The sequence below is a fragment of the Trachypithecus francoisi genome, unplaced genomic scaffold (genome assembly GCF_009764315.1).
Source record: "Trachypithecus francoisi isolate TF-2019V2 unplaced genomic scaffold, Tfra_2.0 Lachesis_group4, whole genome shotgun sequence".
Lineage (NCBI taxonomy): Eukaryota > Metazoa > Chordata > Mammalia > Primates > Cercopithecidae > Trachypithecus > Trachypithecus francoisi.
In genome coordinates this window covers 87041898-87069824 of record NW_022681469.1, presented here as the reverse complement: position 1 = coordinate 87069824, position 27927 = coordinate 87041898, and the positions used below count along the sequence as shown (strand labels likewise).

Below are 27927 nucleotides of genomic sequence, written 5' to 3'. Positions count from 1 at the left end.
ATAGATCCACTTGTTTCTTAGTAAGAAAATAAAAGTTTCCTTTTAAAAGTGTATGGAAATTTGTGCTGATTTCAGTGAGACCTTAAGGCAAATACAAATTATTCAGAGTGGCTTCCACAAAATAGTTTTACGGAGCATTCAAGAAAGATAATATGTTAACAACCGACTCTTGTGGCAACTGTTGTAGGATCTTTCTTTGCTAGAGGTTTTCAGTCCTGGACTAATTACTATCCAATACTGAGGAACAACCCTTTGGTGTTCTAGACTCAGTGAATGTCCAGTGAATCATGAGATTTTCCAGTCTGTCTGGTAGGAACATGCATTATGCCCATACTGGGCATTGTAACTCTGATCCTTTTTTGCCCTTGGATAATTTCTTCAGTGTATCACGCATGAGCTGTTACACTAAAGACTATACTGGCACTCTGCAAAATTTTAGGGTTCTCCATGTATAATTCTCCCTTTTTTTGGTACTCTATTTTCCAAACGCTAGCCTCCTTGGCTTCTCTCAAATCCTGGCTCCTTCTCCGCAATTCAGGGAATCTCCCAAACTCCTCTGAGTCCCTCTGTGTTGTGACCTAGAAACTCTCAAGGTAGGAAACTGGTGCAATATGGATCATATTATTTGTATCCCATTTCCCTGAGATTGCTGTTCTTTGTTGCCTGGTGCCCTGTGATTTGAAAACAATCATTTCAGATATATTGCTATTGTTTTTCAGGTAGGAGGGAGAATTTCTCTATCTTATCAGGTATACATTTATATTTTAATGGAGTAGAACCATAGTGTCAAATTTTTTGTAGAAACTGATGAACTCCGTGTCAATTCAATGTTTTGAAGTACATGCTAATTATACTTTTTAGCCAATATATTTTCACCTTTGATATATTTATTGTGTTTGCTTCTTGCTTGAAACTCTAGCAAATGTTTATTGTAGTTATATTCTTGTTGGTGTGCTTTAGTAGTAGCCACCTAGGGAGTTCTGTAAATGTAGGAAAAATAATAAGATAGCCAATATTGACAATTATTTTAAAGAGCAAGAAATGCTTTCAAGACAGATTCTTGAGACTCACATATAATTATACATTGCAGTATGGTGTCACATTGGATTCTGCTCTTGTGTTTATGTTGTAACACTGGGAAGCATCTTCAGGCCTTAGGATTCAGCATGACAAATCCATAAGCTCATAGCATCTGGAAGGCGGAGCCCTCAGAGTTATAGAGGTAATGAGGGCAGCAGAATAAGTGTGCCAGGAAACCCAATCTGCTGCCTTCATATCAGAAGTTATAGAGGTTTATGCATTAGACAATATTAGCCTCATTTTACAGATGTCTGACAAGATGAGCATTAATCAAAATAATGAATTTTGTAGACATTGTCAGGCACCTTTTAGGGAAACTACTAAAAATGCGCCATCTTGTGATCATAAGAAAATCTAGACTTTTCATTTCTAAATCTTTAGAATAAAATTATGGAAAATATTATCAAATCATCTTTGACAATGCATAAAGTTAAAAAAAATTCTTTCATATAGAAACATACTGTTATTTTAGGATATGGTAACTGAGTTTGATAGCTCCTTTGTGAGATTTGTTTGATGGGGAAATGTGAGAGGAGGTTGTATTGACCACCAAGGTTTTCCCATGCAAGGGTAGGACAATGATAGTCTTCTTCAAGAACAAAAGGGCTTTCTTCTTCTTAATATCTGTGGGCAAAAGAAGAATTCCCACACATTCATTGACTGTTTAAGTAACATGGCATCAAACATGTAATTCTGCTGTTTTTGTGTTGTTAATGATATCTCTTCCTAAGTATATTTTTTCCATCTATTTAAAGAAAGTTGGAGGAGATAGGGTTCTGCAGGCACACTTGGGGCTACGAATCTATACCATCATCCTTGCACTGGGAAACCTATGAAAACAAGAGCTACCAAATATATATATATATATATTTTTTTTTTTTTGAGATAGAGTATCACTCTGTTGCCCAGGCTGGAGTGCTGTGGTGCCATCTCAGCTCACTGAAACCTCTTCCTCCAGTTTCAATCAGTTCTCCTGCCTCAGCCTCCCAAATAGCTGGGATTACAGGCATGTGTCACCACCATGTCTGGATAATTTTTGTATTATTTTTGTGTTTTTAGTAGATGGGGGTTTTGCCATTTTGTCCAGGCTGGTCTCGAACTCCTGGCCTCAAGTGAATTGCCGACCTCAGCTTCCCAAAGTGCTGGGATTACAGGCATGAGCCACCATGCCTGGTGAAACTTGATAGTTTTTAAAAAGGAAAAACAATTTATTGCCTCAAAAAGCTATTTATGGCTATGATCTTTCCCAAATGCTTTCTATGATTAAGAAGTGATCATATATCCAAATTAAAATGGAACTAATTTAGAATAATTTCAATTTAGCACTTTAGGAGACAGATATTTTATATGAAAGATAAACCGGCAGTATATAATTTGAAATGGGAGTAAATTGAATGAAAAATATAATCCTCCCTGTTATAAAAAAACTAATAAGTTACATGTGATTTCACATATTGTTTAAAACACAGGAGACTAAATGTTTATAGTCTTTAAAACTATAAATTATATTCTGTTTTTTTTTTCCTTTTGTTCTAGTGTACCTGGCCAATGGTTTTATTGGCAAAGACTAAGGTGGTATGAATTCAAGGGCAGGGATTTTGTTCTTCTTGGTTACTCAAACTCATATTTACCATAATGCCCAGCATATACTCAGTATATATTCATGGAATGAATTTGTAGAGTTTATTTATTTATTTATTTATTTATGAGGCAGAGTCTCGCTGTGGCACCCAGACTGGAGTGCAATGGAACAATCACAGCTCACTGCAACCTCTGCTCCCTAGGTTCAAACAATAGTTTATTCCTGCCTCAACCGCCAAGTACCTGGGACTACAGGTATGTGCCATCATTCCCAGCTAATTTTAATATTTTTAGTAGAGATGAGTTTTCACCGTGTTGGCCAGGCTGGTCCCGAACTCCTGACCTCAAGTGATCTGCCCACCTCAGCCTCCCAGAGCGCTGGGGTTACATTCATGAGCCACTGCATCCAGCTGAATGTGTAGAATTTAGAGAAGTTCAACTGACTATCTACCTTACTAGTCTATCAAAGGATGCTATATAGAAAAACTTAAGTTCCATAGGAAAATGAACCCTAAATTCAGCATATGTGTTGTATATTGAATTCCCTCTTCAATACTCTCAGTTTCTTTTAAACTAATTTTTAGGATATTCTGTTTTTTAAGGAATTAAAGAAATAATTATTAAGGTACTTAATATTTAAATATTTAACATTTAGAAACAATAATTTAATAGTAAACTACTGATTGAATAATTTAGTGGAATTTATTTTAAAGTTTGAGGAATATAAAATATTGCTATTAGGCAGGGTGCAGTGGCTCACGCCTATAAACCCCAGTACATTGGGAAGTTGAGGCCAGACTTGAGTCCAGGAGTTTGAGACCAGCCTGGACAACATGGTGAAAACTCATCTCTACAAAAAATACAAAAATTGGCCGTTGACTGGGTGCAGTGGCTCATACCTATAATCTCAGCACTTTAGGAGGCAGAGGCCGGCAGATGACCTGAGGTCAGGAGTTCGAGACCAGCCTGGCCAACATGGTGAAACCCCAATTCTACTAAAAATAAAAATTAAAAATATAATCGGGTATGTATGGTGGTGTGTGCCTGTAATCCCAGCTACTCAGGAAGCTGAGGCAGGTGAATCGCTTTAACCAGGGAGGTGGAGATTACGGTGAGCCAAGATGGCGCCATTGCACTCTAGCCTGGGCAACAAGAATGAAACTGTCTCAAGAAAAAAAAAAAAAAAAAAAACTAGCCATGCACGGTAGCATGTGCCTGTAGTCCCAGCTACTCTGGAGGCTGAGGCAGGAGAGTAACTTAAGACTGGAAAGAGAGGTTGCAGTGAGCCTAGATGGTACCATTACATTCCAGCCTGAGTGATGAGAGTAAAACCCTGTTTCAAAAATAAAATAAAATAAAATATTATTAAATATTTAATACTAAATTATTGATTAATTGAATTAATAATGTTTTATTTTCGGGTTTTTTATAGTTTGAGGCCTTACATTCAAATTTTTAATCAATCGAGTTAATTTTTATATATGGTGAAAGGTAGGGGTCCAGTTTCATTCTTCTCCGTATGGTTAGCCAGCCATCTCTGTACGATTTATCAAATAAGGAACCCTTTTCCCCATTGCTTTTGTCAACTTTGTCGAAGAACATTCTGGACATTGGCGTAGGGAAATAATTTATGAGTAAGCCCTCAAAAGCAATTGCAACAAAAACAAAATTTGACAAGTGGGACCTAGTTATAATAAAGAGCTTCCGCACAGCAGAAGAAACTCTCAACAGAGTACACAGACAGTCTACAGAATGGGAGAAAATATTTGCCAATTACCCATCTGACAAAGGACTAATATCCAAAATGTAAAAGGAACTTAAGCAAATCAGCAAACAAAAACTAAATAACCACATTAAAAAGTGGGCAAAGAACATAAACAGGCACCTCTCAAAAGCAGACATGCAAGTATCCAACAAATACATGAAAAAACTCTCAACATCACTAATCATTAGAGAAATGCAAATTAAAACCACAACAAGATACTGTCTCACACCAATAAGAATGACTATTATTAAAAAGTCAAAACACAACAGATGCTAGGGAGGCTAAAAAGAAAAGGGAACACTTATACACTGTTTGTGAAAATGTAAATTAGTTCAGCCACTGTGGAAAGCAGTTTGGAGATTTCTCAAAGAACTTAAAACAGAGCTACCATTTGACGCAGCAGTCCCATTACTGAGTATATATCCAAAAGAAAATAAATCACTCTATCAAAAGACACATGCACTCATATGTTCATTGCAGCATTATTCACAATAGCAAAGGCATGGAATCAATCTAAGTGCTCATCAATGGTGGATTGGATAAAGAAAACATGTTACATATATACCACGGATTACTATACAGTCACGAGAAAGAATTCATGTCCTTCACAGCAACATGAATGCAGCTGGAGGTCATTACTCCAGGTGAATTAGTGAAGGAGCAGAAAACCAAATACTGCAAGTTCTTACTTATAAGTGTAAGCTAAACATTGGGTACCCTGGGCATAAAGATGACAACAATAGACACTGGGGACTAAGAGAGTCAGGAATAAAGGAAGGGGGCAAAGGTTGAAAAACTAATTGTTGGATACTATGCTCACTACCTGGGTGATGGGATCATTCCTATCTCAAACCTCAGCATCAGGCAATATACTAATGTAACAAACCTGCAAATGTATCCCCTGAATCTAAAATAAAATTTGAATTTGTAAAAAATGAAATAAAGATTCAATTTACCCAAAATATCATATTAGCAATGTAATAAGAATTATTACCATTTAATATATTAACACTAAAACACAAATATAAAATATTCATTCATTTTATCAGTCATTCAATAAACATATATTGAATATTATATTCTAGGCACTTGGGATACGACAGTGAACAAAGAGACAAAAAGTTTCACTGAGTTTACACCCTAGCAAGAGGAGACAGACAACAGAGAATGCATCAACAAACATATAAGTGTATAGAAGTGATAAATCATATGAAAAGCAATAACACAGAAAATGGTTATAGAGAGTTATGGAGAAGTACTATTTTATGTCGGAGGGACAAGGACATGTATTTGAATAGAGACCTGAATGAAATGCACCCTAATGTTCACTGGGGGAAGTCATTTCAAGCAGAAGGAATACTGGGTGAAACAGACTTGAGTGGAGAAAATGTTTGTCATGTCCAGGAACAGGAACATTTCTGACATGGTTTATTATGAGTTAAAGAGAGAAAGATCACTAGGGATTAAGAGTGGGGTATGGTGTATTTGGGCTAGAGTGATGACTTCGAGCTTTATTCTGAGTGAGCCCCTGGAGGGTTTAGAACATGTGTGACATGATCTCACTTAAGCTTAAAAGGATCACTCTGCGTACTGTAGGCTGGGGGCTGTGGTAGGTGGACAGGCAATTTTAGAAGTAGGAAGACCCGTTAGAAGAGTATTTCCACAATTGTTGGGGAGAACATCTTGGGGTGGAACAGGGTATTAGTCGTGCTGTTTATAACACATGGTTTTATTCTGGATATATTTTAAATAGATCTCTGATGTATTAGAAGTAGACAGTGACAGAAAAAGTTAAGGACCAGTCACAGGTTTTTGTCTTCAGTAACTGAAGGCTAGGAGGTGTCATATTCTAAGATGAAGAAAACTAGGGAATATATGGTGTAGAGGAGGAGCTCAAAGGTAGTGTTTTAGTCATGTCGAGTTTCAGTTGCCTGTGAACCAGTTAGAGATATTGACTAGGTGGTGGATTCCTACATCAAGCTGGTTTCCACTCTGATTCCAGTAGTCAGGATGCAGTTTGGTAAAGAGAGTTATCTCTATTGTTCACGTATCACACATTTCCTAACCAAAGTAAATGCATGTACGTATTCCATCTCTGAGTTTTCTATGACATCTGGAAGAGCTAATAGACCTTCTATTTATGCTTCTCTGTTGTTTATCTTATTGCAATTAATTACGATTAGCCTAAGCTCCTGAACATAGTAACAATAGCACTAACCATGACCATCAATTGACTTTTTTACTCTGTGCCAAACACTCTTCTACGTATTTTATAAAATTACAGTCCTTGCCAAATGCGTATTTTATTTCAAATGCACCAAATGCATAGCTGAGGCTTTAAAATGTCAAATAATTTGCTCATGGTTACATGGGTGATAGGTTTAAATAATTATAAATTCTATGTTCTTAAAGAGCATTTGTAATCATACTATAGATTTTGACACAAATCGTTTCTGCCTTTTATGTAAATTTTCCCCTCCAATAACCACAGTGAAGCAATATAGTAAGAGAAGTCGTTTTATTCAAACAAAGTAACTTAAAAAACCTTAGTGATTTCTACCACCAGAAAAGTATTTCTCTGTTTTTTTTTTGTTGTTGTTGTTGTTATTTTTGGATTATTGTTTGTTTGTTTTTGATCTCACTCTTCCTAAGTGGACATCATGTATCGGAATATGAATAGCACTCTCCTGCTCTGATCTAAGACATTCTGGCTTTCACAGACTCCCCCATCCTGTATGTAATACTTATCATTGTGCCCCTATTCCTAAACATTCTAATACTTTTATATTCAGGTTTTTGACCATTCAGCAATACTCTTCCATTAAAGTATTGCTTTGGAGGTTTTAAAATCTCTTGACAATTCTGGGTGCCATTCCAGGAAGTTGGCTGTGAGAAATGGGGCTGGTTTTTAAGAGGGTATGAAGCTACGGTACTGCATGTGAGCAAAAATTGCAACTGGTGGCTTTTGTTTACTGTTTATAACTTTGGACAGTTGCAATTTAATTGCAAATAAGGATATTAGCTAATACTTAGGTGAAATTCCTTGTATTCATTTCAAAGGGAAAAAAAGGAAAGAGTGCTTGCATCATGTTTTGGGCACTATTTTAGCCAATCTGTTCTATCATACCTCTGGGTTTTTATAAAGATGGAACTTAAACTCCACCAGTGAGTAGGGAACTCATCCAGGAGCTGTGTCAAATACTTTGAATTTACTGATCCACTTTTAATCTAAAGTCACATTCACCTGGCTCTAAACTTTGACTATATAATCTCAATTTAGACTTCTGCCATTAGCCCCTTTAAATCTATTGCTCATATGTATTCTACCATCATCATGCTTTGTGATCAGGCAGGCCTATGTTGAGTTTCAGAGGCGTTATTTACTTTCTGTGTAATGATGGAAAAAGTTAGATAATCCTTTGTTTCCCAGATTGTGTTTGTTTGTTTGTTTGTTTTTTAATAAAACCGAGTTTGTTTTTTTTTAATCAAATACGAGTGTATATGTGTAATCTCTTTTATGCATATGTTTTCACTCATAAACACAGTCTCCTTTAAATGACAACTACTCTGCAAAGTTATTGGGAATGTAACAAAATTAAAGTACAAGAAACACATGCCATAGAAGCTGTAAAATAGTAGATGTTCAATAAACGTTATTAAACTTTAATATGTAAATTAAATGCATATTAATTTATAATTCTGACAGAAAAATGTTTTCTGTTACAATGATTCAAAAGATAATTTTTCAAAAAAATTATCATTTTTTCCAGTACATTGGGATAAAAACCCACTTTATGCAACTGTACCCTTTAATTCATTTTTCCTAAAGAAAAGTACAAAAGACTAGACTAAAATTGAGATAAGCATTTAAAGGAAAAAATCCTTTGACTCAGAGTCCAAAACAAGCTGTAAATGGTTCATTTTTCCAAAAGAATTAGTTTTTATACGTAATATAAAGAATTTTACACTATAAGCAAAGACTGCTGTACATGTACTTAAATTAGAATTCTAATGTCAGCTTTTCCTCTAATTCTTCTGGAGCACAAAGCATATTTGCAAGTCAGAAATCTAATAATCTCAAAGGACAGACTGTCTTAGAATAAGCTTTTACCCTTAAGATACCTGGAAAGATAGTACTCATTCTTTCCCTTGGCTCAAAGTCCAATATATCAGTAAGTTTTAATTTAATTTACAAAACTCTGCCATATTAACATGAAGAGCACACTATGCTTAATGTTTAAGCATTAAAAAGATAGCTTTTGACATGTATATATGAGCATGTAGATTGAATCAAATATGAGTGTATGTGTGTAATTTCTTTTATATATATGTTTTCACTCATAAACACAGTCTCCTTTAAATATTTTCTATATTAGAGAAAGCTTTGCATTTGAAACCACAAAGATTTTGTTATACTAAAAATAGCTATTAGAAAACAGTATTTATTCATTAAAATGTGAGTAATTTATCCATATGTGGGGGATCCACGTGCTTCAAAAAACTATAAAAGCAAAAACTTTAAAGGAGAATTTTCAATGATGATGAACACTTTAGACAAAATATCATTATGGAATTGTCTGATTACTTCTCCAACTGTCCAAGAAGGAACTAAACGACTTTAAGAAAACCGAAATGTTTTCCGTGTAGTCAACTTTCTGTAAAGTGTCAATGACAAGTGGTGTAATAGGACATAAAATTTGGGTTGTTTTGTCAGCTTTGACTGTTCTTATACCTTTTAACAATTCTCCTAACGGCTCCGTTGATCTCTGTGTTTGTTTGACAGGCACTGTCACAAGTGACTCTCCTTCTGAGAGTTTGCTTCATTATCCTGACCTTGACTTCCATTGGATTTCTTCTGGATCAAAGGCAAGAAGTGAAATTCTTGCATTGTTTTTACTTTTACTCAATTCAAGAATTTTCCACAGAGTGGTAAAATATCAGTATATTCTGTAACTTTATAGTGTAGTTTAAAAAATAAATATAAAACTTTGATATTTGACTTTTCATTATTTTAGAGAAGTTAACTATATCAGTTATCCTAACTACTCATTTTTTAAATGAATGAAGTATGAAGACATTAAATCAGTGAAAAGAGTCTCACTTACTTTAAATCCTAGAAATTTAGTTGCCTAATATTTTATTTATTAGCTGAAAATAAACTTCATAACTCATCAATGCTCAAACTAAGCATTATGTTGATAAAGAACAGATTTTCCCGGGCTGGACGCAGTGACTCACGCCTGTAATCCTAGCACTTTTGGAGGCCGAGGCGGGCGGATCACGAGGTCATGAAATCAAGACCATCCTGGCTAGCAGGGTGAAACCCCGTCTCTACTAAAAAATACAAAAAAAAAAAAAAAATTTGCTGGGTGTGGTGGCGGGCGCCTGTAGTCCCAGCTACTAGGGAAGCTGAGGCAGGAGAATGGCATGAACCTGGGAGGCGGAGCTTCCAGTGAGCTGTGAGCCCAGATGGCGCCACTGCACTCCAGCCTGGGCGGCAAAGCAAGACTCCGTCTCAAAAAAAAAAAAAAAAAAAAGAACAGATTTTCCCTAAAAGGATGAGTGTTCTTTCTTAGTTTACTCACTATTTTCAAATAGTTTCGGGAGATATGCTTTTCAAATATATTTAAATGCTAGATATTTCTTGAGAATGAAAAGTTTATCTCTATATTAATTATAACATGTAAACATACAAAGAGCATATTTAAAGCTAATGCATGTAATGACATTTTATTTCAGACCCAAGGCAGCTTTCATGGAAACTCTCCGTTGCTTGATGTTCCTAATGCTGTACAGATTTGGTCACCTGAAGCCTGTAGTCCCTTCCTTGTCATCTGCTTTTGAGGTAAGACATTTGTTTTAGGTAGCCGCAGGACAGCATATACCTACCGCACATTTAATTTATTCATTTAATGATGTTTTCTCTACTTCATTTCTGACCAGTACTTGTGGGAAATCTTGACCTTTTTTCTTCTTACTTACCAGTACTTGCTAGTTGTGTCATCTGAGCTAGTTAATATTGATGAGCCAGTTTTTTGCCCCTAAAGTTGGATTGATACCATTAACTGAGAGTTGTTGGACACATTACATTACACAACCTTTATAAAGAAATCAGACCACGTAATAGGTTCTCAAGAAGTAGAAGAATTGATTTTACAAGAAGTTTTTGGCAGAAACTCTGCCATTTGAGATTTTTAAAAAACTTTTAAAGTGAAAATCGTGAACAAGTTTCCTTGTCAGTTACCTGTAAAAAGTAATCATTCTGTGGAAACAAAGTCACTGAAGTCAATGAGATTTTTCTACAAGTGAAAAATATGATCTTCTGGTATGGTTAATTCTTATCTTTCAAGAACTGCATTGAACTTTTGGGTGTATATTTATTGTTTAGAATCTAGGCAGCTGTTAAAGACATTTATTTTCTCATCACTAGTGCATTAATAGACAGTGTATTATGTTTTCAATTAAGGGTTATATTGTTTAACTTTGGTGCCAAGACACCTGCCAACATCACCAGAATGTGCAATGTGTAACCTTATTTAAGCATTAAGCATAAATACTAATATCCCCTGCTTTTAGCATCAATGAAAAACCCAATATATACACTTTCATTATTTAGTATTGATTATAAATTGAAACAACTCCTTTGGAAGTAATTTGGTGATATCTATCAAAATTGCAAATAAACATACCCTTTAACCCAGCATTTCACTTCTAGGAATTTATGCTACTGAAATGATATGCTCACACACATGCGAATTGGTGTATATGCAATATTATTCATTGTAGCATTATTTGTTATGACATAAGATTAGCAACAATTTAATGGCCATGAATAGAGGACTATTTAAAAATTATTATTCATTAATAAAGTAGTAAAATATGTATCAATAATAAAACAGGAAACCCTTTAGTACCAACAAGGAGCAATCTTAACAATAAAACATGATACAGGATTCCATGTGAAGTATCCTGCCTTACAATGTACATAAGTATAAAAACAGGGAGAGGGAGATATAGGTATATAAATGTATAAATGTATTTTATTGTATGTATGTAAATATATCTAGGAAGATAAACAAAACCTAACATGTTGCTTGTGGGAAGGAAAGTTGAATTTTGTGGTTAGAAGAAAGGGAGAAGCAGAAGATTCTTTACTAATATTCTTTGATACCCTTAAAACTTCTAAATTTCTAAACCATAGGGGTATATATACACATACATATAATGTGAATTTAAACCATGAAGCATACTGTCTTAATATCAGGATCTTGGATATCATCTAATATAATATATTCTGCATTACAGTTGATTTAATGTGTATGTTTATTTCATCTCTTCAAATTATAACCTAAAAGCAAAATAATCATAAATTACACATATTTAATGAAATTCAGAAATACACATGCTGAAACAAAAATCATAAAATCAAAGAAAATGGCAGTTTAACACCCTAGATGAGGGCACATTCTAATTTAAAGCATGAAAGACAATAATTTCATTTAATGAGAGTCCTCTTAGGTTTATGGTGATAGTTTATCTTATACATTCCAGAAGCAAATAGAGAACATAGGTTCCTTAAATTAGCCAATGTTGTAAACATGTGGGAATGTGTGCTTACAAAAACATACCGCATTTGGTATTCTTTGATGATGAGATGGTGGAGGGCAATGTAGTATGTATGCCCAGCTTTTAACCATGATGAACTCTAGTGATAAGATGATGTCAGTTATTTAGTTAATAGATGAAGGTGAATGGTAAGGACTTGAACTTTGAAGCCATATTGCCTGAATTTGATTCTTGGCTTAAGAACTAAGTAGCTGTGTGTTCTTTGGCAATTACCTCACCACTTAACTATTCTTAGTCTTGCTTTCCTCATCTGTAAAAGGAGGAAGTATAACATCCATCTAAATAGGATTTTGAGGATTAAGTAAGAGAATATGTGTAAGGAATTTAGTGCAGTGATTAACACGTAGTAAGTGCTCCACAAAAGTTAGGCACTGTTATTATTGTTATTTTATATTAATTTAAGGATCATTTGAAATAATTCTTTGGCCGTGGCCTGCCTTGAGGTCTACAAGTCAAGTTTGGAGACAGCTAGAATGAGAAGTGGGGAAGAACAACAATTTTGAAGGAAATGTCAGAGCTCTGAATTCTTAGTCTGACACTTACTATGTCTGTGACTTTGGACCCTGTGCCTCAGGTTGTTCAACTGTAAAATAGGTTTAATAAGAGCTAACATACATTGAGCTCTTACTATGTCCTAAATACCTTACTAGTATTCTTCCATTCAGTATTCATATCAAACCTATGATGTAGTTACTTCCATTATCTTCATAATGAGAATATTGAGGGGTGTACACAACTAGTCTAAATGCACATAACTATTAAGTGAATAAGTCAGGGAACAAACTCAGGAAGTCTGACACTATAACTCTTTTTTTTTTTTTTTTTTTTTGAGGCGGAGTCTCGCTCTGTCGCCCGGACTGGAGTGCAGTGGCCGGATCTCAGCTCACTGCAAGCTCCGCCTCCCGGGTTTACGCCATTCTCCTGCCTCAGCCTCCCAAGTAGCTGGGACTACAGGCGCCCGCCACCTCGCCCAGCTAGTTTTTTGTATTTTTAGTAGAGACGGGGTTTCACCGTGTTAGCCAGGATGGTCTCGATCTCCTGACCTCGTGATCCGCCCGTCTCGGCCTCCCAAAGTGCTGGGATTACAGGCTTGAGCCACTGCGCCCGGCCGACACTATAACTCTTAATGATCAAGGTACATTTCATCCATGTAATGATAACAATACTCGTCTACCTCAAGGGTGATAGCAAAATATAGCAAAAGTAGTTTGGAAAATGTGAAGAGCTATAATAAAATGTCTTATCAATTTAACTGCAAACGAGTTTTGAAGAGACAAGTGGTTTGAAAAATTTACCTCTGAATTATCTTTGGTTTATGATTCGGGGAAAACAGGACCTCATGGAAAAATCTTTCAGAGTGCTTAGCTACTCTCCATAAACTACTTCTGTCCATCTGGGCACACGCATGGCCAGTTCTTCAAGAGTAGATGTTGCCTGTGATTTGCCACTAGAATTTTTCTTTTAAATGATGTTAAAATAGTATTTAATTCACATGATTTGGTGGAAAAATGAAGTGCCACAAAGGAGAGAACATAGGAAGAAATTGATAAATGACAGTTATCATTGTTCATATTACCATATTAGAGTATTATTATTATTAAACTAAGCCATTAATGATTAAACTTGAGCAAGTCTTCTCTGTCAAGAGGTCAAGTGAGATGGCAGCGTTAAGACTGGATAAATATTTTGCTAGCGACCTTTCTTTTTTAATCTGGGAAGTAGCCTTTTCTTTCCACTTCTTTTTAAAGCTAAACATTGTAAAAATTACAACCAGTTGCCAATTCTTATATTATTAATTATGAATTTCAAGTCTGTATTTTCTTCACATTTGTATCCCTTAAAACTTTATGTAACTCTTTGCCATTTATCAGAGTTTTAATAAAAGTGTTCTTTTATTAAATCCCCTTTCTCCTACAATATAAATCAATGTTGTATATATTGGTGACATCAGCTTGTAGCCCTGTGACTCTTCTCTATCTAGAAGGCTGGCTAGAGATTTTCTGTTGTATTATTTTATTATATAAGTCAAACTCAGTAAGTCTGCATGGTAATAGTCTTCCTACATTATTTGGGAGTCATGTGCCTATCAAATTTATAGTTATCCTCTTTCTGGCAAAGTTATTCATCTGTTTTGCATAAACAAATAAACAGGTCGATGCAGAGAAAACAGATTATAAGAAGATATAACCACACTTCGTTAGTGGTTATGTTGATGTGTTGTTACCTAAATGGTTTTATTCTTTCTCTCATTTTTTAAAATTTGGTGATGAATGTATTCTTTAATGAGCATAGATGCCCTTTAATCTAAAATCTCAAAACCTTTTTTTTCAACTAAGTTTACACGTTGAGAGTTTTGTGATAGGTACTGAGAGGAAATATTTGACAGATATGGCTGCATGACCCTAGAGTTGTCACAGTTTCAAAGACACAATCGTGCTGGTGACAGTGACAGTGAGCAGCCCACTGTGGAAAGAAGCTGCTTCTAAGCTGTGTTGCCAGTGTCCTATGACTCCCATTCATATAAGGCATCACTTAGTAACAAAAGATTTCCAGAAACCACGATTCTTTAAAAATGCCAATATTCTAGCTGTAGCTGGCTGGCATCACGAAGGTGACGAAAACATGGAAATTACTTTGCCTGTTTATTTCTACTTTAATTATAATTTATCAGGTTTTTTCTTCTTATTTTCTTGAGGATCATAACCTGATTTTATCTGCATATGTTCTCAGGTGTGGGCATGAGGGCAGGCATACACACTTTTTATTAATCTCAAAACTGCCTACCTTAAGAAATGACCATATTCTGGCAGTTATTATAGCTTTTGTATCCAGATGACCCTTAAACAACATGGGCTTAAATGCACAGGTCCATCTATATGTGGATTTTTTTTCAGTAAATATTACACTAAGTGTGCCTGTCTCTCTGGCCTCCTCTTCCACCTCGTCCACCTCCTCCACCTATTCCAACCTCTGCCACTCCTGAGATAGCAAGGCCAAAGCCGCCTCTTCCTCCTCCTTCTCAGACTACTTAACATGAAGAAGATGAGAAAAAAATATCTTTATGATGACCTACTTCAACTTAATAAAAAATTTTCTTCCTTATTATTTTCTTAGCATTTTCGTTTCTTTAGCTTACTTCATTGTAAGAATACAGCGTATCATACATAAAACATACAGAATATGTGTTAATCATCTGTTCATGTTAGCACCAAGGCTTCTGGTCAACAGTAGGCAATTAATAGCTACAATTTTGGGGGAGGTGAAAGTTATAGGCGAATTTTTGACAGCACAGGGGGTTGGCCCCACTAACCTCCGAGTTGTTCAAGGGTCAAATGTACTTATTGCTAACAATGTAATACTTCCTTTGAAGCTTATAGTTATTTTAATATTGTTATCAGTCATTTCAACCAGATTTTTGAGTACCTCTGTCTGCTTTCATTTCTCTTCTGCATAATGAGAATAATAATAGTAGTACCTACTTTGGCGGGTGGACGTGTAGATTAAATAAGATTATACATACAAAAAGTACTTATTATAATGTCTGTAAATGTGCAATATGTTGTGCCTACTCCACCAAAAGCTTCAGTTAACTAATATTAACACTTCTATGATTACTACTGAGAATATATTAAAAGCACAGGCTGTAGGGCACCTGTGATGATTCTTAGTAAGGAACACATTAGTATAAGTTCTCCTTGTCCCAGTTAGTTTCTCTGAGTATTAAAAATGTCTTTGGAACATGAATTTATAGTTTTTTTCTATAATTCAAATACACTATCATATGGAAAGGTTTCAGGATTTTTTGTAATTTATGATTTCATATATCACAAATTAATCATGATTGCAGTGGTCATGTAACATACAATAAAACATTTTATTTAGAACTTGTTTGGCAAATGTGGATTACTCAACCCAGCTTAGTGAGAAATGAACAGAGGTAGGAGTTTAGTTGTTGACTGTATTTTAGGATAAATAAAACGATGGCTCTAAGACACAGCACATACAACTTTGTTTCTAACTGAGTCATATGAAAGATTATCTTTGTTCATTGGACTCACGTTTAAGAACTGCTTGCAAAAAATTTTACTCCTACAAAAAAAAAATACATGATATATATGTAGGTTGCTTGGATTCTTCTCAATGTTTATATTTAAGGTATTTCATTTTTAAAACTGTAAATATGTGTCTTTTAAATGAAATGTTTTCACTACAGTGATAGAAAACCACACGTTGGAAACGCCCAAAGCATACATTTAAAATGTCATCAAGTTCTGAGTAAAAATTAAATATGAGTAAAAATAATAAATCTAATTAATTTCTTTCTTTTTTCTTTTCTTTTTTTTTTTTTTTTTTTTTTTTTTTGAGACGGGGTCTTGCTCTGTCACCCAGGCTGGAGTGCAGTGGCCCGATTTCGGCTCACTGCAAGTTCTGCCTCCCGGGTTCACACCATTCTCCTGCCTCAGCCTTCCGAGTAGCTGGGACTACGGGCGCCCGCCACCTCGCCTGGCTAGTTTTTTGTATTTTTTAGTAGAGACGGGGTTTCACCGTGTTAGCCAGGATGGTCTTGATCTCCTGACCTCGTGATCCACCCGTCTCGCCCTCCCAAAGTGCTGGGATTACAGGCTTGAGCCACGGCGCCCGGCCAATTTTTTGTATTTTTTAATAGAGATGGAGTTTCACTGTGTTAGCCAGGATGGTCTCGATCTCCTGACCTAGTGATCCGCCCGCCTTGGCCTCCCAAGGTGCGGAGATTAAATCTAATTAATTTCTAAAACTCCATATCTGAAAATAAAATCCTTATAAAAATGGCATTGAATAGGATCATCGGTAATATGGGGATATTTATATTAATGCCATTGTTAAAATCACTTCTATCATTTCCATCCCAATCACTGTTTTATTTTTAAAATGTTATATTTAGGTCATCATCCCCAATACTTCAAAGAATAAAACCAAAGCAAGCAAAATTAAGACAGGTAGAACAGACCTAAAACTCAGAGAGGCGCTTCCTTCTCCTTCTCTTGGCTGATGTTGGGTGCCAAAGAGTTACCATGAAGACATGTTCTGGGAGTTTCTGTCAATGTCAGAGAATACGGGAATTTGAGTTATCTAGGAGTAGGTTTGCATTGCTTTCTTCTCAGTGGTTCAGAAGTCCCTGCTAAGCTCAGGAGAGTAGAAGTTTAAGGTCTTTTTATCTTGGGGAGAGACTGAGTTTGGAGTGCAGAAAATCCCACATGCATCTAAGGAGGGAATCCCTGGAGGGATTCTTACCCTCCTAGGTCACCGTTCTGACTGAAATCATGTGGAATACCACCATTAACTAGAACGTATCTCACCCTTTAGGAAACACCCTACTTGTCTTCCAACTCTGGAATCTAATTACTATGCCTTCTTATTAGTTGTCCTTTCCACATTATTATCTTGTCTGGGCAGCTCTTTTGAAAAAGCATTAACCCAAGGTTAACAATTTGCTACCTCAGCCATTTTATGTGCAGAAGAAACCAACACTCACAGCAGCAACCTTAAGACTCTTCAATTTTTATTGACTTATTCAATAAATATTAAATGTGCACTGACAATACCTGCTATGAAGCTGTTACATACCAAACTTCAGAAGAACACATTGTGGTTATTTCAACTCTAAATAGAATGCTGAATTAAATGTTTATTGACTTCAAATTGCAAGGGATGCATATTCAGATGTCTCTTTATACCCAGTTAATATGTCAACATATATGTATCAGAAAATGAAGGAAGATTCACCAGTTCTTAGCAAGCTGCATACTTTCATGGGTTCTTCCTTTTCCTGTCTTGCTTTCTTTCTCTTCCTTTTTTTCTTTGGTGTGTATGTATGTGTTTATTTATTTGGTAAAATTCAGGCTTCCTTGGCGTTTATCGAGTTTTGCATGACTGAAGACTGCATCTGCAAGGCTTCTTGAAGACTAGGCTCAGGAACTCTATATACTTCCTGCCACATTCCATTGGTCAAACAAATCATCAGACCAGCCAAAAATCAGAGGGTGGAGAAACAAACTCTTTTGATTAGAAGAGCAGTAAGATCCATTGCAAAAGGGCACACATAAATGTATGGCCTTTTATTGGTCTACCACACTGAGGTTACATATATTTACTTGGGTTCATCCCACAGTGGTGATTAGTGTGTTGGCATCACAGAATGGTTGTCTGAAGTCATCTTAAACGAGTCATTTAAACTGTTTATCTGGCTACAAGATGAATGTAAGGAATAGACTGTTCTCAAAAATGTTTCATGACATGTATGCTAGTCTGCTATATACATACTTTTGGGTTCAAAGTGAAAAACACACACGCACACACACAAATATTCATAGTATAGAGCAATTTTGACTCATCTATTTCAGTATTATTCAAATGCGTATTTTTTTCTTTTTTTTCTGTGAGATGGAGTCTTGCTCCTTTTGCCCAGACTGGAATGCAATGGCGCAATCTCGGCTCACTGCAAGCTCCTGCTCCCAGGTTTAGGCGATTCTCCTGCCTCAGCCTCCTGAGTAGCCGGGATTACAGGTGCCTGCCACCACATTCGGCTAATTTTTTTTTTTTTATATACTTTTGGTAGACAGGGGATTTTGCCATATTGGCCAGGTTGGTCTCGAACTCCTGACCTCAGGTGATCTGCCTGTCTCAGCCTCCGAAAGTGCTGGGATTATAGGCATGAGCCACCATGCCTGGGCCCTAATATTTTTATAAAGTGTACAAAGTTTGCACTTAAAAGTAGTAGCTATATTAATTTTATTTAACATTTTTCATCACATAAATTTTTTCATATAGCATTTGAGAGATATTAAGTTAGATAGATTTTTATAAAAGATAACAAAATAAACCCTATTCTAAATAAAATTATATAATACCAGTAAAGTATTAATAACACTGTGTTATCTGCCATCTGTGTGATAACACTCATATTTCCACAGATAGAACAATTCTTTTGTACTTTGTTTTTATCATTTCCATGATTAAAAAAAAACGTAATTTCTCAGATTTTCTGTAAGATATCATTAAGCAATATATGATTTCATTTTTTAAAATTTGTGAGTACAATAAAATGACATCATATATATGGTTTGTTATACTATATATATGGTTTCTTATACTATATATAGTTTCCTATGTTATATAAAATTTCTGCAGAAATGTTTTTTATTTTTAAAATGTATTCTTTTTGTTGCCTGTACTTGTATCCATTTCTATTCCTGTAAACTGGTTCACTGTTGACTATATGTATCATCTATTCTCTAGTATTTGTTTCTAGGTTTTTCTATTGCAATGCTGCAATAAAAATTCATGTACACATCTTCTAGTGCACGTTGCATATTTGTAGAGTTTCTCTAGTTTATACGCTAGATGGGAATTGCTGGATTGTAGCAAATGTGCTTGTTTAAATTCTTTCCATGATGCCAAGTTGTTTTCCATTTGATTATAAAATGTACCACTATCAGAGTGTATCTTTCCTCACCGAAGTTGTAACTGCCAGATTTCTAACCTATTGTCCATTTGGGAAATTAAGTAGTATCTCATTGTATTCCTAATTACTATTTTCTGTTTACTGTTGAAGTGGATCATTATTTTATGTTTAAAGGAATTTGTGTTTCCTTTTCTGTGATTTGTACTTTCTACCCATTCTATTCAGTTGTTTTCTTTTTCTTGATTTTTAGAAATTCTATGTATGATGGTAATATCAGTCCTTTGTCATTTATGTTTATTCAAAGTATCTGCTCACAGGTTGTAGTTTGTCTCATCACCCCGGGGCTGAACGTAAATAGATTTTATTTCCATAGAGCAATTCCATATAATACAATACTCCCCTTTATGTATGAAGATGGTATTATTATACCATTCATTATTATTAATTCAGATAGATATCATTTTTTTCCATATAGTGCTGATATATCCAGCTATAATTCCTCCTCTAACAACCAGTTTACATTTATACAACTCCTGGGCAGGGTTATGAATACAGACTATAATTATGCAAAAATACTAAGCTAATATGTAATTTGAATTAATTCCATGATTTTGGTTTCTTTTTTTTTTTTTTTCTTTGTTTTTTTGAGGCGGAGTCTCGCTCGGTTGCCCAGGCTGGAGTGCAATGGCATGATTTCAGCTCACAGCAATCTCCACCTCCCGGGTTCACGCCATTCTCCTGCCTCACCCTCCCAAGTAGCTGGGACTACAGGCACCCACCACCACGCCCAGCTAATTTTTTTGTATTTTTAGTAGAGACGGGTTTTCACCGTGTTAGCCAGGATGGTCTGGATCTCCTGACCTCGTGATCCGCCCATCTCAGCCTCACATAGTGCTGGGATTACAGGCGTGAGCCACTGCACCCAGTCAATCTTGGCTTCTTTAGCAAGATTTACTATTTTAATTTTAAGTGCACAGATGATGATTTTTCTCTATTCATGTATAGGGGAAGATACACTTAAAATTAATCCCAAATTCACCCTACATTATATCAAAATTTCTGAATCATTGGAAAATCTATGTCCATGGTACTATGTTAGTGAGTACAGGAATCTTCTCTTCAATAGGCCAAATATTCATCATTTTACCTGTTCATCAGCCACGTATAAGTCAATATAATCCACTTCATCCTAGCATAGTCCCAGATTGTATACCTTTTATATTCCATAAATTAACATATTTGAAAATTATCTTTATGTAATGTATGAGAATATATTTTATAGGACATAATATATTTTTATTTTTAGAAAAAATTCAAAATTCAGGGAATAGCATAAAACATGTAAACACTGGGGTTATTAGCAGATCCCCTTTGATATTTTTGTGTTAATATAATAAAGCTTTGCAATTATTCTTCTTCCTTTACTTCTAACTCAATTTGAGTATCCCACCACTTAAAAAAATTGTTTTATTTCACTTACCACCCTTATAAATATTTTTAGACTATAAGGGTATAATCTTTCTCAAGATGTATCATTCCATCACATGCAATATTAACAAATGTTTCCTGTTTCAGGTCCTATGAAGGGAGCGATATATAGATATATAATTCATGATGTGCATCTATCTCTCATGTACACATTGTTTACTATTCTGTAATAGTACACAGAAAATAACTGAAGGACTGAGTTGTGGGGCTAGCTAAGTTGAAGGTGAAAATAAGCTATTTGGGGTGATTTACTGGTGGTCTCCCTTAAAAAAAAATTGTCCTCTTCCTGTATTCCTTCTAAAAATGGTCACTTTTTCTTTCCATGAACAACAAAATACTTGTAAGTAAAACTGAACAGTATTAGAACATAGTATTGCTTTTCTGCTTTATAAAAGGAGAAAGACTAGTTTTGACACAGTAAATTGCAAACTATCAAATGAAATTTTCCAAAATGTATCGGCTTTGTATGGGGTATTAAGATATTGAACCCACACCTAAGAGAATAATACATGATACTTTTCTATGCATCATCTTTATTAAGGCAATTAAAAATTAAAAGACATAAATATAGCTTATATTCTTACTCACTGTCCCTTCTCCCATATGCTCTTAATTTTAAAGTACCAACACAAGCATCCAACAAGTGCAGTTGCTTTTGCAAATAATACTTTATGTTCAAGTAGATGTCATTTTCTACTATTTGTTCACTGTCAGTTTAATGCATATTAATATTATGTATATTTTGAGCAACACTAATTCTATATATTTCTGATTCACATATACTGTAATCATCAGAACATAGGTGTTTTCAGAAAAATTTCACGTCCAAAAATATACTGAGTTTTTAAAAAAATATTTTAAATACATTTCTTTTTTCTTTCAGTTTAGTTGTTTTGTTTCATTTAGTCTTGCTTTTGTGCTTGTTTTACTTTTGTTTGAAAACAGGAAGAGATTCCCTGCCAAGAGTAGATCAACTAAGAGCAAACATGTTGAATTTAGTTTAACATCACAAGCCCTGGAATTTTGAGTGAGTTATAACATGAATACAATCCCCATTAATTAGATTGTTTGGATAAAAATAGAGATTTGAGAATGTTAGAAATCCAGCTTTCTGCATGGCTTGTTCTTCACCACGGAACTAGTTTCCACCCTGTTGACACATCTCTACATTTTTCATGGCTGTCCTATTATTACCTGACTTATTCGTGGGTGTAATCTACCAACGTCAGCATGGTGAATTACGAGCAGAAGCTTAAAGTAAACATCATTTACTCCTAAGAAATTATTTCCATATCACCCTTGGTTTTCTGCTTGGCATTTAAAAAAGAACCCTGCCCCCTTCCCACCTTTTTAAAAATAATCACCTGTCCTACATTTGAAATAACAAAGGGCCTGCATTTCACCTCCTCTCGTCTGAGTGTGCCGTGTGCGGTGCTATGATTTATGACCTGCGCATCCGACACTCCCCATGCACTAACAAGATGGCCGCTGCGTTTGAAATATATGCCCCAAATGAAAGTAAACACAACCTGATGATAGACATGTCAGCACACAAGCAATTAAACACACAGACGTTCTAATTTTTAGCTTTTGTTTTTGTATTGTCATTAATAATAGAGAAAACAGGTGGAGATCTATAAGTGGACAGATTTCGGATACTAGACAACGGCTCTAAAGGGAATCCTGTCGCTAAGAAAACGGCGCATGGATATTTGGCAGACCGTCAACATGGTTTCCACTAGTACATGACAGGGACTCATTACGGGCTTGCTGTTGCCTGTAAGCTGGTTTCCCTACCATCAACTGCAAGGCCAGAATGCCTGGTTCCAGATGCTCCCGCCAATTGACCGTAAAATTGCCACGCATTTCTGGCCAAGCCTGAGATTTTAAAAGCACTTCCCCCTCCCCTCAACACTCAAACCCCCAATTCCCTCTGAAAAGCTGCTCATTATTCTTCCTTTGCCCCCTAATCTAAGAAAGAAAAAGAAAGAAAGAAAGAAAAAAGAAAAAAAAAACTTACTTCTGGAATCAATTAGAAATGTCTGCCCTTGATGAGGTTTGCACGTGAGTTTGGAGTTGTGAGACTGTGATAGTGGCAGCCAACAGCTGCAGTTTCAGGTGGTAAAATCTGAGAAGGAATTTTCCAGGGTTTATTTACCATCATAAAAATTTTTTAAATAGGCAAGACGTGCAGGGAGACCGTCTTATATGCCTTTGAAAGTGAAGTTAAATTTGGATTATGTATTTATTTTATCCACAATGAACAAACTGAAGATCTATGATGGGACGATCTTTCGATTTCCCTTAATAGTCTGTGTGAAATGGTTCTAAATACTGGAAATAGAGGTCCTCTTGCTAAAGGTTAATGGTAAAAAAGCATTTGTTATTTCTTCTGTCATATTAACTCTTTGACAAGTAAAGAGTCAAGGTTAATAGAAATCAAACCCATTTTCTGAAGATAATGTGAATTAACAAACTATTTATTTGCAGATACTAATTTAAACGCTATCTGGGCTTTATTATATCAATATGACCCAACTCATATTTACTGTATGACAGTACATATTCCACATGATTCATAATCCATAGTACTGTTCATCTTTGTATTTTATCACTTTCTTAGTGATTCATTTAAACACATTTAAAAATAATCTGCATAACATGTTTGCCTAATTTTTTTATCTCTAGCTTTATACTTACCTAAGATATTTTTAAAAAAGAATTGCATTTGATGAGCTACTATAAATGTATTTTTATTTATGTGTCTGCTTAAAATGTAGTAGCTATTATTGCATGAAAATGTCATTATTTTCCTAAAGCCAAATTGAAAAGCATGGTAACAACTCAGCTATCTGGATTATCACCTGGCACTTCCAAGCATTTAGACTTTTCTTACAAGGTATGATGTACATTATATGCACATGATATCCTTCCTAGATGTCTGCTTTTTTCTTCTGCTGGCTAAAAATCTGAGGCAATTTTATATGCATGCGTTTTTATTACTAATCACTCATGCCTTTAAGAAATGCTATCAAATTATCTTCACCCCTGAGAATCACTATTAAATACAGAGGTTGAGTTTCCTGAACTACCTCTTACTTCTATAATCAAACTGGAATTTTAAGTATATGTTATATATCTTTCAAGTCTTGTAATTTCTTCTTACATAATGGAGGAGAGGTGAGTAGGGAAGATTTTGTTTTTGCTCCTCTGATATTATCTACATACTTAAAGACAGTAGAGATAAGTTTAAATTTGCATTTTCATGAGGACCATTTCTCATTATGCAGACATTTGCCCATGATTTGTTTGGTTTCTAGAATGAAGATCACTACCTGCTATAACTAAGTGAATTCAACCTTATTATCAACTGTACCTAAACTATACTAAAATTTTATTATAGCTATCTAATAACTTTTAAGTAGGCTGGAAAAAGTAGCTGCTTAGAATATCTACTGTCTCATGCATGCCACAATGAGCTAAATTTTGTTAAAAGGCATTTTTTGCCTAATAACGTGCTGGGCAGAGTAGCACATACTAACAACAACAGGAGCAAGGAGAAATAACACTGAACAATGTTTAATTACTATTTCTCCAAAATAATGCCTCATTTATTCTTCTCAATGTCCTCCATATGCTGAGCACATTATTGGTAAGCCAAACTTCCTTTTATTGAGATAAAATAATGAAACTATACACAGCCTTTAACAATACTCTGGAATTTACTTCCCTGTGATCAAATTGTCACAGAAAGGAAAAGTTGACTAATTTGCTCATTCTTTTCCTCTGAGGTAAAATACCCCTCATGCCATTCCTAAATATGTTCAGATCTAAGAACAAAATCCAGCTCTTTTTTGTTGAACCCATGAACAGTTGAAACATTCTCACTTGGGAGAAAACAGAAATCTACTCTCTCTGACTCTCAATATGTGTTTTCTTCCTAGGTATCAGGTGTGACTGTAAGCTCTCTAAATATGAGAGAAAAGCAGCTAGCTACCAGAGAATTACTGCTTAAAACTCTTATCCACCTCTAATAACTTTGCTGTTGAAATGGCATCATCTTCTCTACATGCTTACATACTCCAAGGATGGATATAGATTAAAAGCTAATGTGGATTTTAATACAATTTTTGCTTTTATGTTAACTGATTTTATATTTGCTGAATATTTACCAAAACTCAATATTTATAAATAATTTTATTTGATTTAGTGTACAGCACAAGAAGGTATAATAATATCCTCCCTGCATGGTGTTTGTCTATGACACTATCTGACACTGGATTGGTCTATTTGAACAAGTATTTAATTTACTGTGATGAAATGGAGAAAAACCTGGACCCAGTTTCCAGAAACACAGTTATTATAAATTAGCATTGTGAGGAAAGCCACTTAATTCTCAGTTTCACCATTTGTGAAATCAAGAGAATAATCAGTGTTTAATATTTCATATTAGATGTGTGATATAAAAATTAAGTAAATAGTTATCATTTGTTCACATTTCATATGGTTTGGCTGTGTCCCCACCCAAATCTCATCCTGAATTTTAGTTCCCATAATCCCCCCATGTCATAGGAGGGACCCAATAAGAGGTAATTGAATAATTGGGGGAGGTTACTCCCATCTTGTTCTCATGATAGTGAGTTCTCACCCGACCTTATGTTTTAAAAGGTGCTTTCCCCACTTCACCTGACACTCATTCTTTCTTCTGCCACCCTGTGAAGAGGTGTCTTCTGCTATGATTGTAAGTTTCCTGAGGCCTCCACTGCCATGCAGAACTGTGAGTCAATTAAACCTCTTTTCTTTAGAAATTATCCAGTCTCGAGTATTTCTTCATAGCCGCATGAGAATGGGCTAATACACCATTCGTATATTACTTCACTGAGAAGAATAGGATTTCTAGGAACCTGTGAGAAATGAGGGTAGAAGTTAGCTCTGTCAGACTTTTTTTTGGTATATGGTGTTTGAGAACATAAAAACAAAATGGAGAATAGTGATTCTAATTCTACTTTGCAAGATTTTAACTGTGTCTCCATGTAATCACCACCATGCCCTTTCAACCTATAAAGTCAATCTATAAAAATGAATAATCAAAGTAGACAAAAAACATTTTGCTTGCTATAAATCTGGAAAGGATGGTGCTTACAGTGGTTCCAGGTAAGTTAAAATGAACTCAGATCGTCAGAGGGGAGCCAGGGACAAATTTGTTATTGAAAGAAAGTTGGATATTGAAATATCAAAGCCAATATCTTTGATGTAAATGACAACAGGTGTTAAAGAAGGTTTTCTGAGAGTCCTTGTGCCAAGAACTGATGATAGGCCTGTATATAAAACATTTAGCAAGATGATTATTGTCCATGTGCCTCTAGTAAAGGCTTCCAAAGGTATATATTCCTTCCATGTTGTACTCATAAAGTGTTACTTATAAATCATTGAGGTGTCACTCATAGAAAGAAGTCACAATGTGAATCACATTAGTGGTTTATAATAAGCATGTGGAAGTGTTTAATCAAAATGCATTAGGCAGCTAATTTAGAAGAACTTTGAGGTTCTATTTTCCACTTTTTTATTAGTGACATTATGTAGAAATCACGGTGCGATATTTTTTTCAGTGTGCTAAATATTCTTCATATGATTGCTGGAGGCTATGGATAATTTTTGCATGTGATTTTCATTTACTGTTAAACCAACCAAAATAATGGACTTATTTCAACCTGCAGTGGAACATTTAGCTACAGCTTATTCCATTATTCCATAGGAAAACCTTCACGTGAAAAACAGAGTGATGCTATACTCATATTTAACTCTAGTAAAAACAGCCTTAAAAAAGTAGATCCTCTGACTGTACAGATACACAAGTGTTACAAAGCAGAAATGGAAAGAAATTAGCCAAAGCTATAGCAGAAAAATACAAATTTGAGAAGAAGTGTTGCTGAGCAATTATAATGGATATCCCAAGGCATTTAATTTTACTTCAGATTTTCAAATTTGTGTTACTGTCTTCATACAGCTTTCTTTCATTTGATCCTGAAGTCATTTTTTTCTGGCAATAGCATTTTTCTGGCTTCTTTTTTCCTACTGATGCCTAAACAGTTTCATGTATCATTCAATGCAATTTCACTTGCTTATCTCTGGCCAGGATCACTTTAAGTAGAATGTGTTTGACTTTAGCACTATATTGATGTATGTTGATGGGGTTTCTCCCAAGACAAAGGATACAGATGAATGAGTTCAGGTGTCCTTTGGAGTTGGAGTTGAGTCATTAGGATATGGACCTTTGGGAGAACACGAGTCTGTGCTAAACTATTCCTTTTGGATTACATGTCATTGGGGATTCTCTGTTCTTCCCATCTCTGATATAATATTACCATTAATACAAAAGGGCAATAACATCATGATAAACATCAAAGATACCGTGGAAGATCAAAAGTCACAGAGAGTAATAGTTAACTTCAGGAAAATGTCTTTGAGATCAAGAGCTGAGTAAACTGTATTTAGTAAGAGTAAAGGCAAGCAAAGTTATAAGCAGTTGCTTTTGACATAAAGATAAGGTTTATCTCCCATCAATATCCTCCATCGTGTGTCAAGGTGATGGTGATACTGTATTTAATAAAGTATTTATACACACTGCATTTAATTTAGTTTCTTATCAGTCAACAGGTTCCAGACTGAAACAAACTCAGGAGTCATAAGCTAAATACAGCACTTGGTTGTACTTTGCTTGATCTGCACAGAGCTATTTATTTTTAAATTAAAATTTTATAGTTTGCCAATGTTTCTTAATCAGGAGATTTTAAGAACTTAGATAGTGGTTTCTCTTGAAAAATTCAAAGATCTGGCCACACTGAGCCCACATTTCCTTGGGACATCAATGAGTTGGGACTGAGGGTGTTTTTGAGTCATGAATTGTCTTCTAGGATAGATTTTAATTATTTTAGGCTATAAGACA

General features: G+C 35.1%; 1 protein-coding gene across 2 annotated transcripts in view; it reads left to right on the top strand.

The window, feature by feature from the left end:
• Positions 1–27927, top strand: part of AGMO (alkylglycerol monooxygenase) — a 357556-nt gene that overhangs the window by 186204 nt on the left and 143425 nt on the right. For both annotated transcript variants that reach the window (XM_033193230.1, XM_033193229.1), the window contains exons 11-12: positions 9210–9292; positions 10166–10271. In XM_033193230.1, the coding sequence (XP_033049121.1) occupies positions 9210–9292; positions 10166–10271 (189 nt within the window). The remainder of the gene's footprint in view (positions 1–9209; positions 9293–10165; positions 10272–27927) is intronic.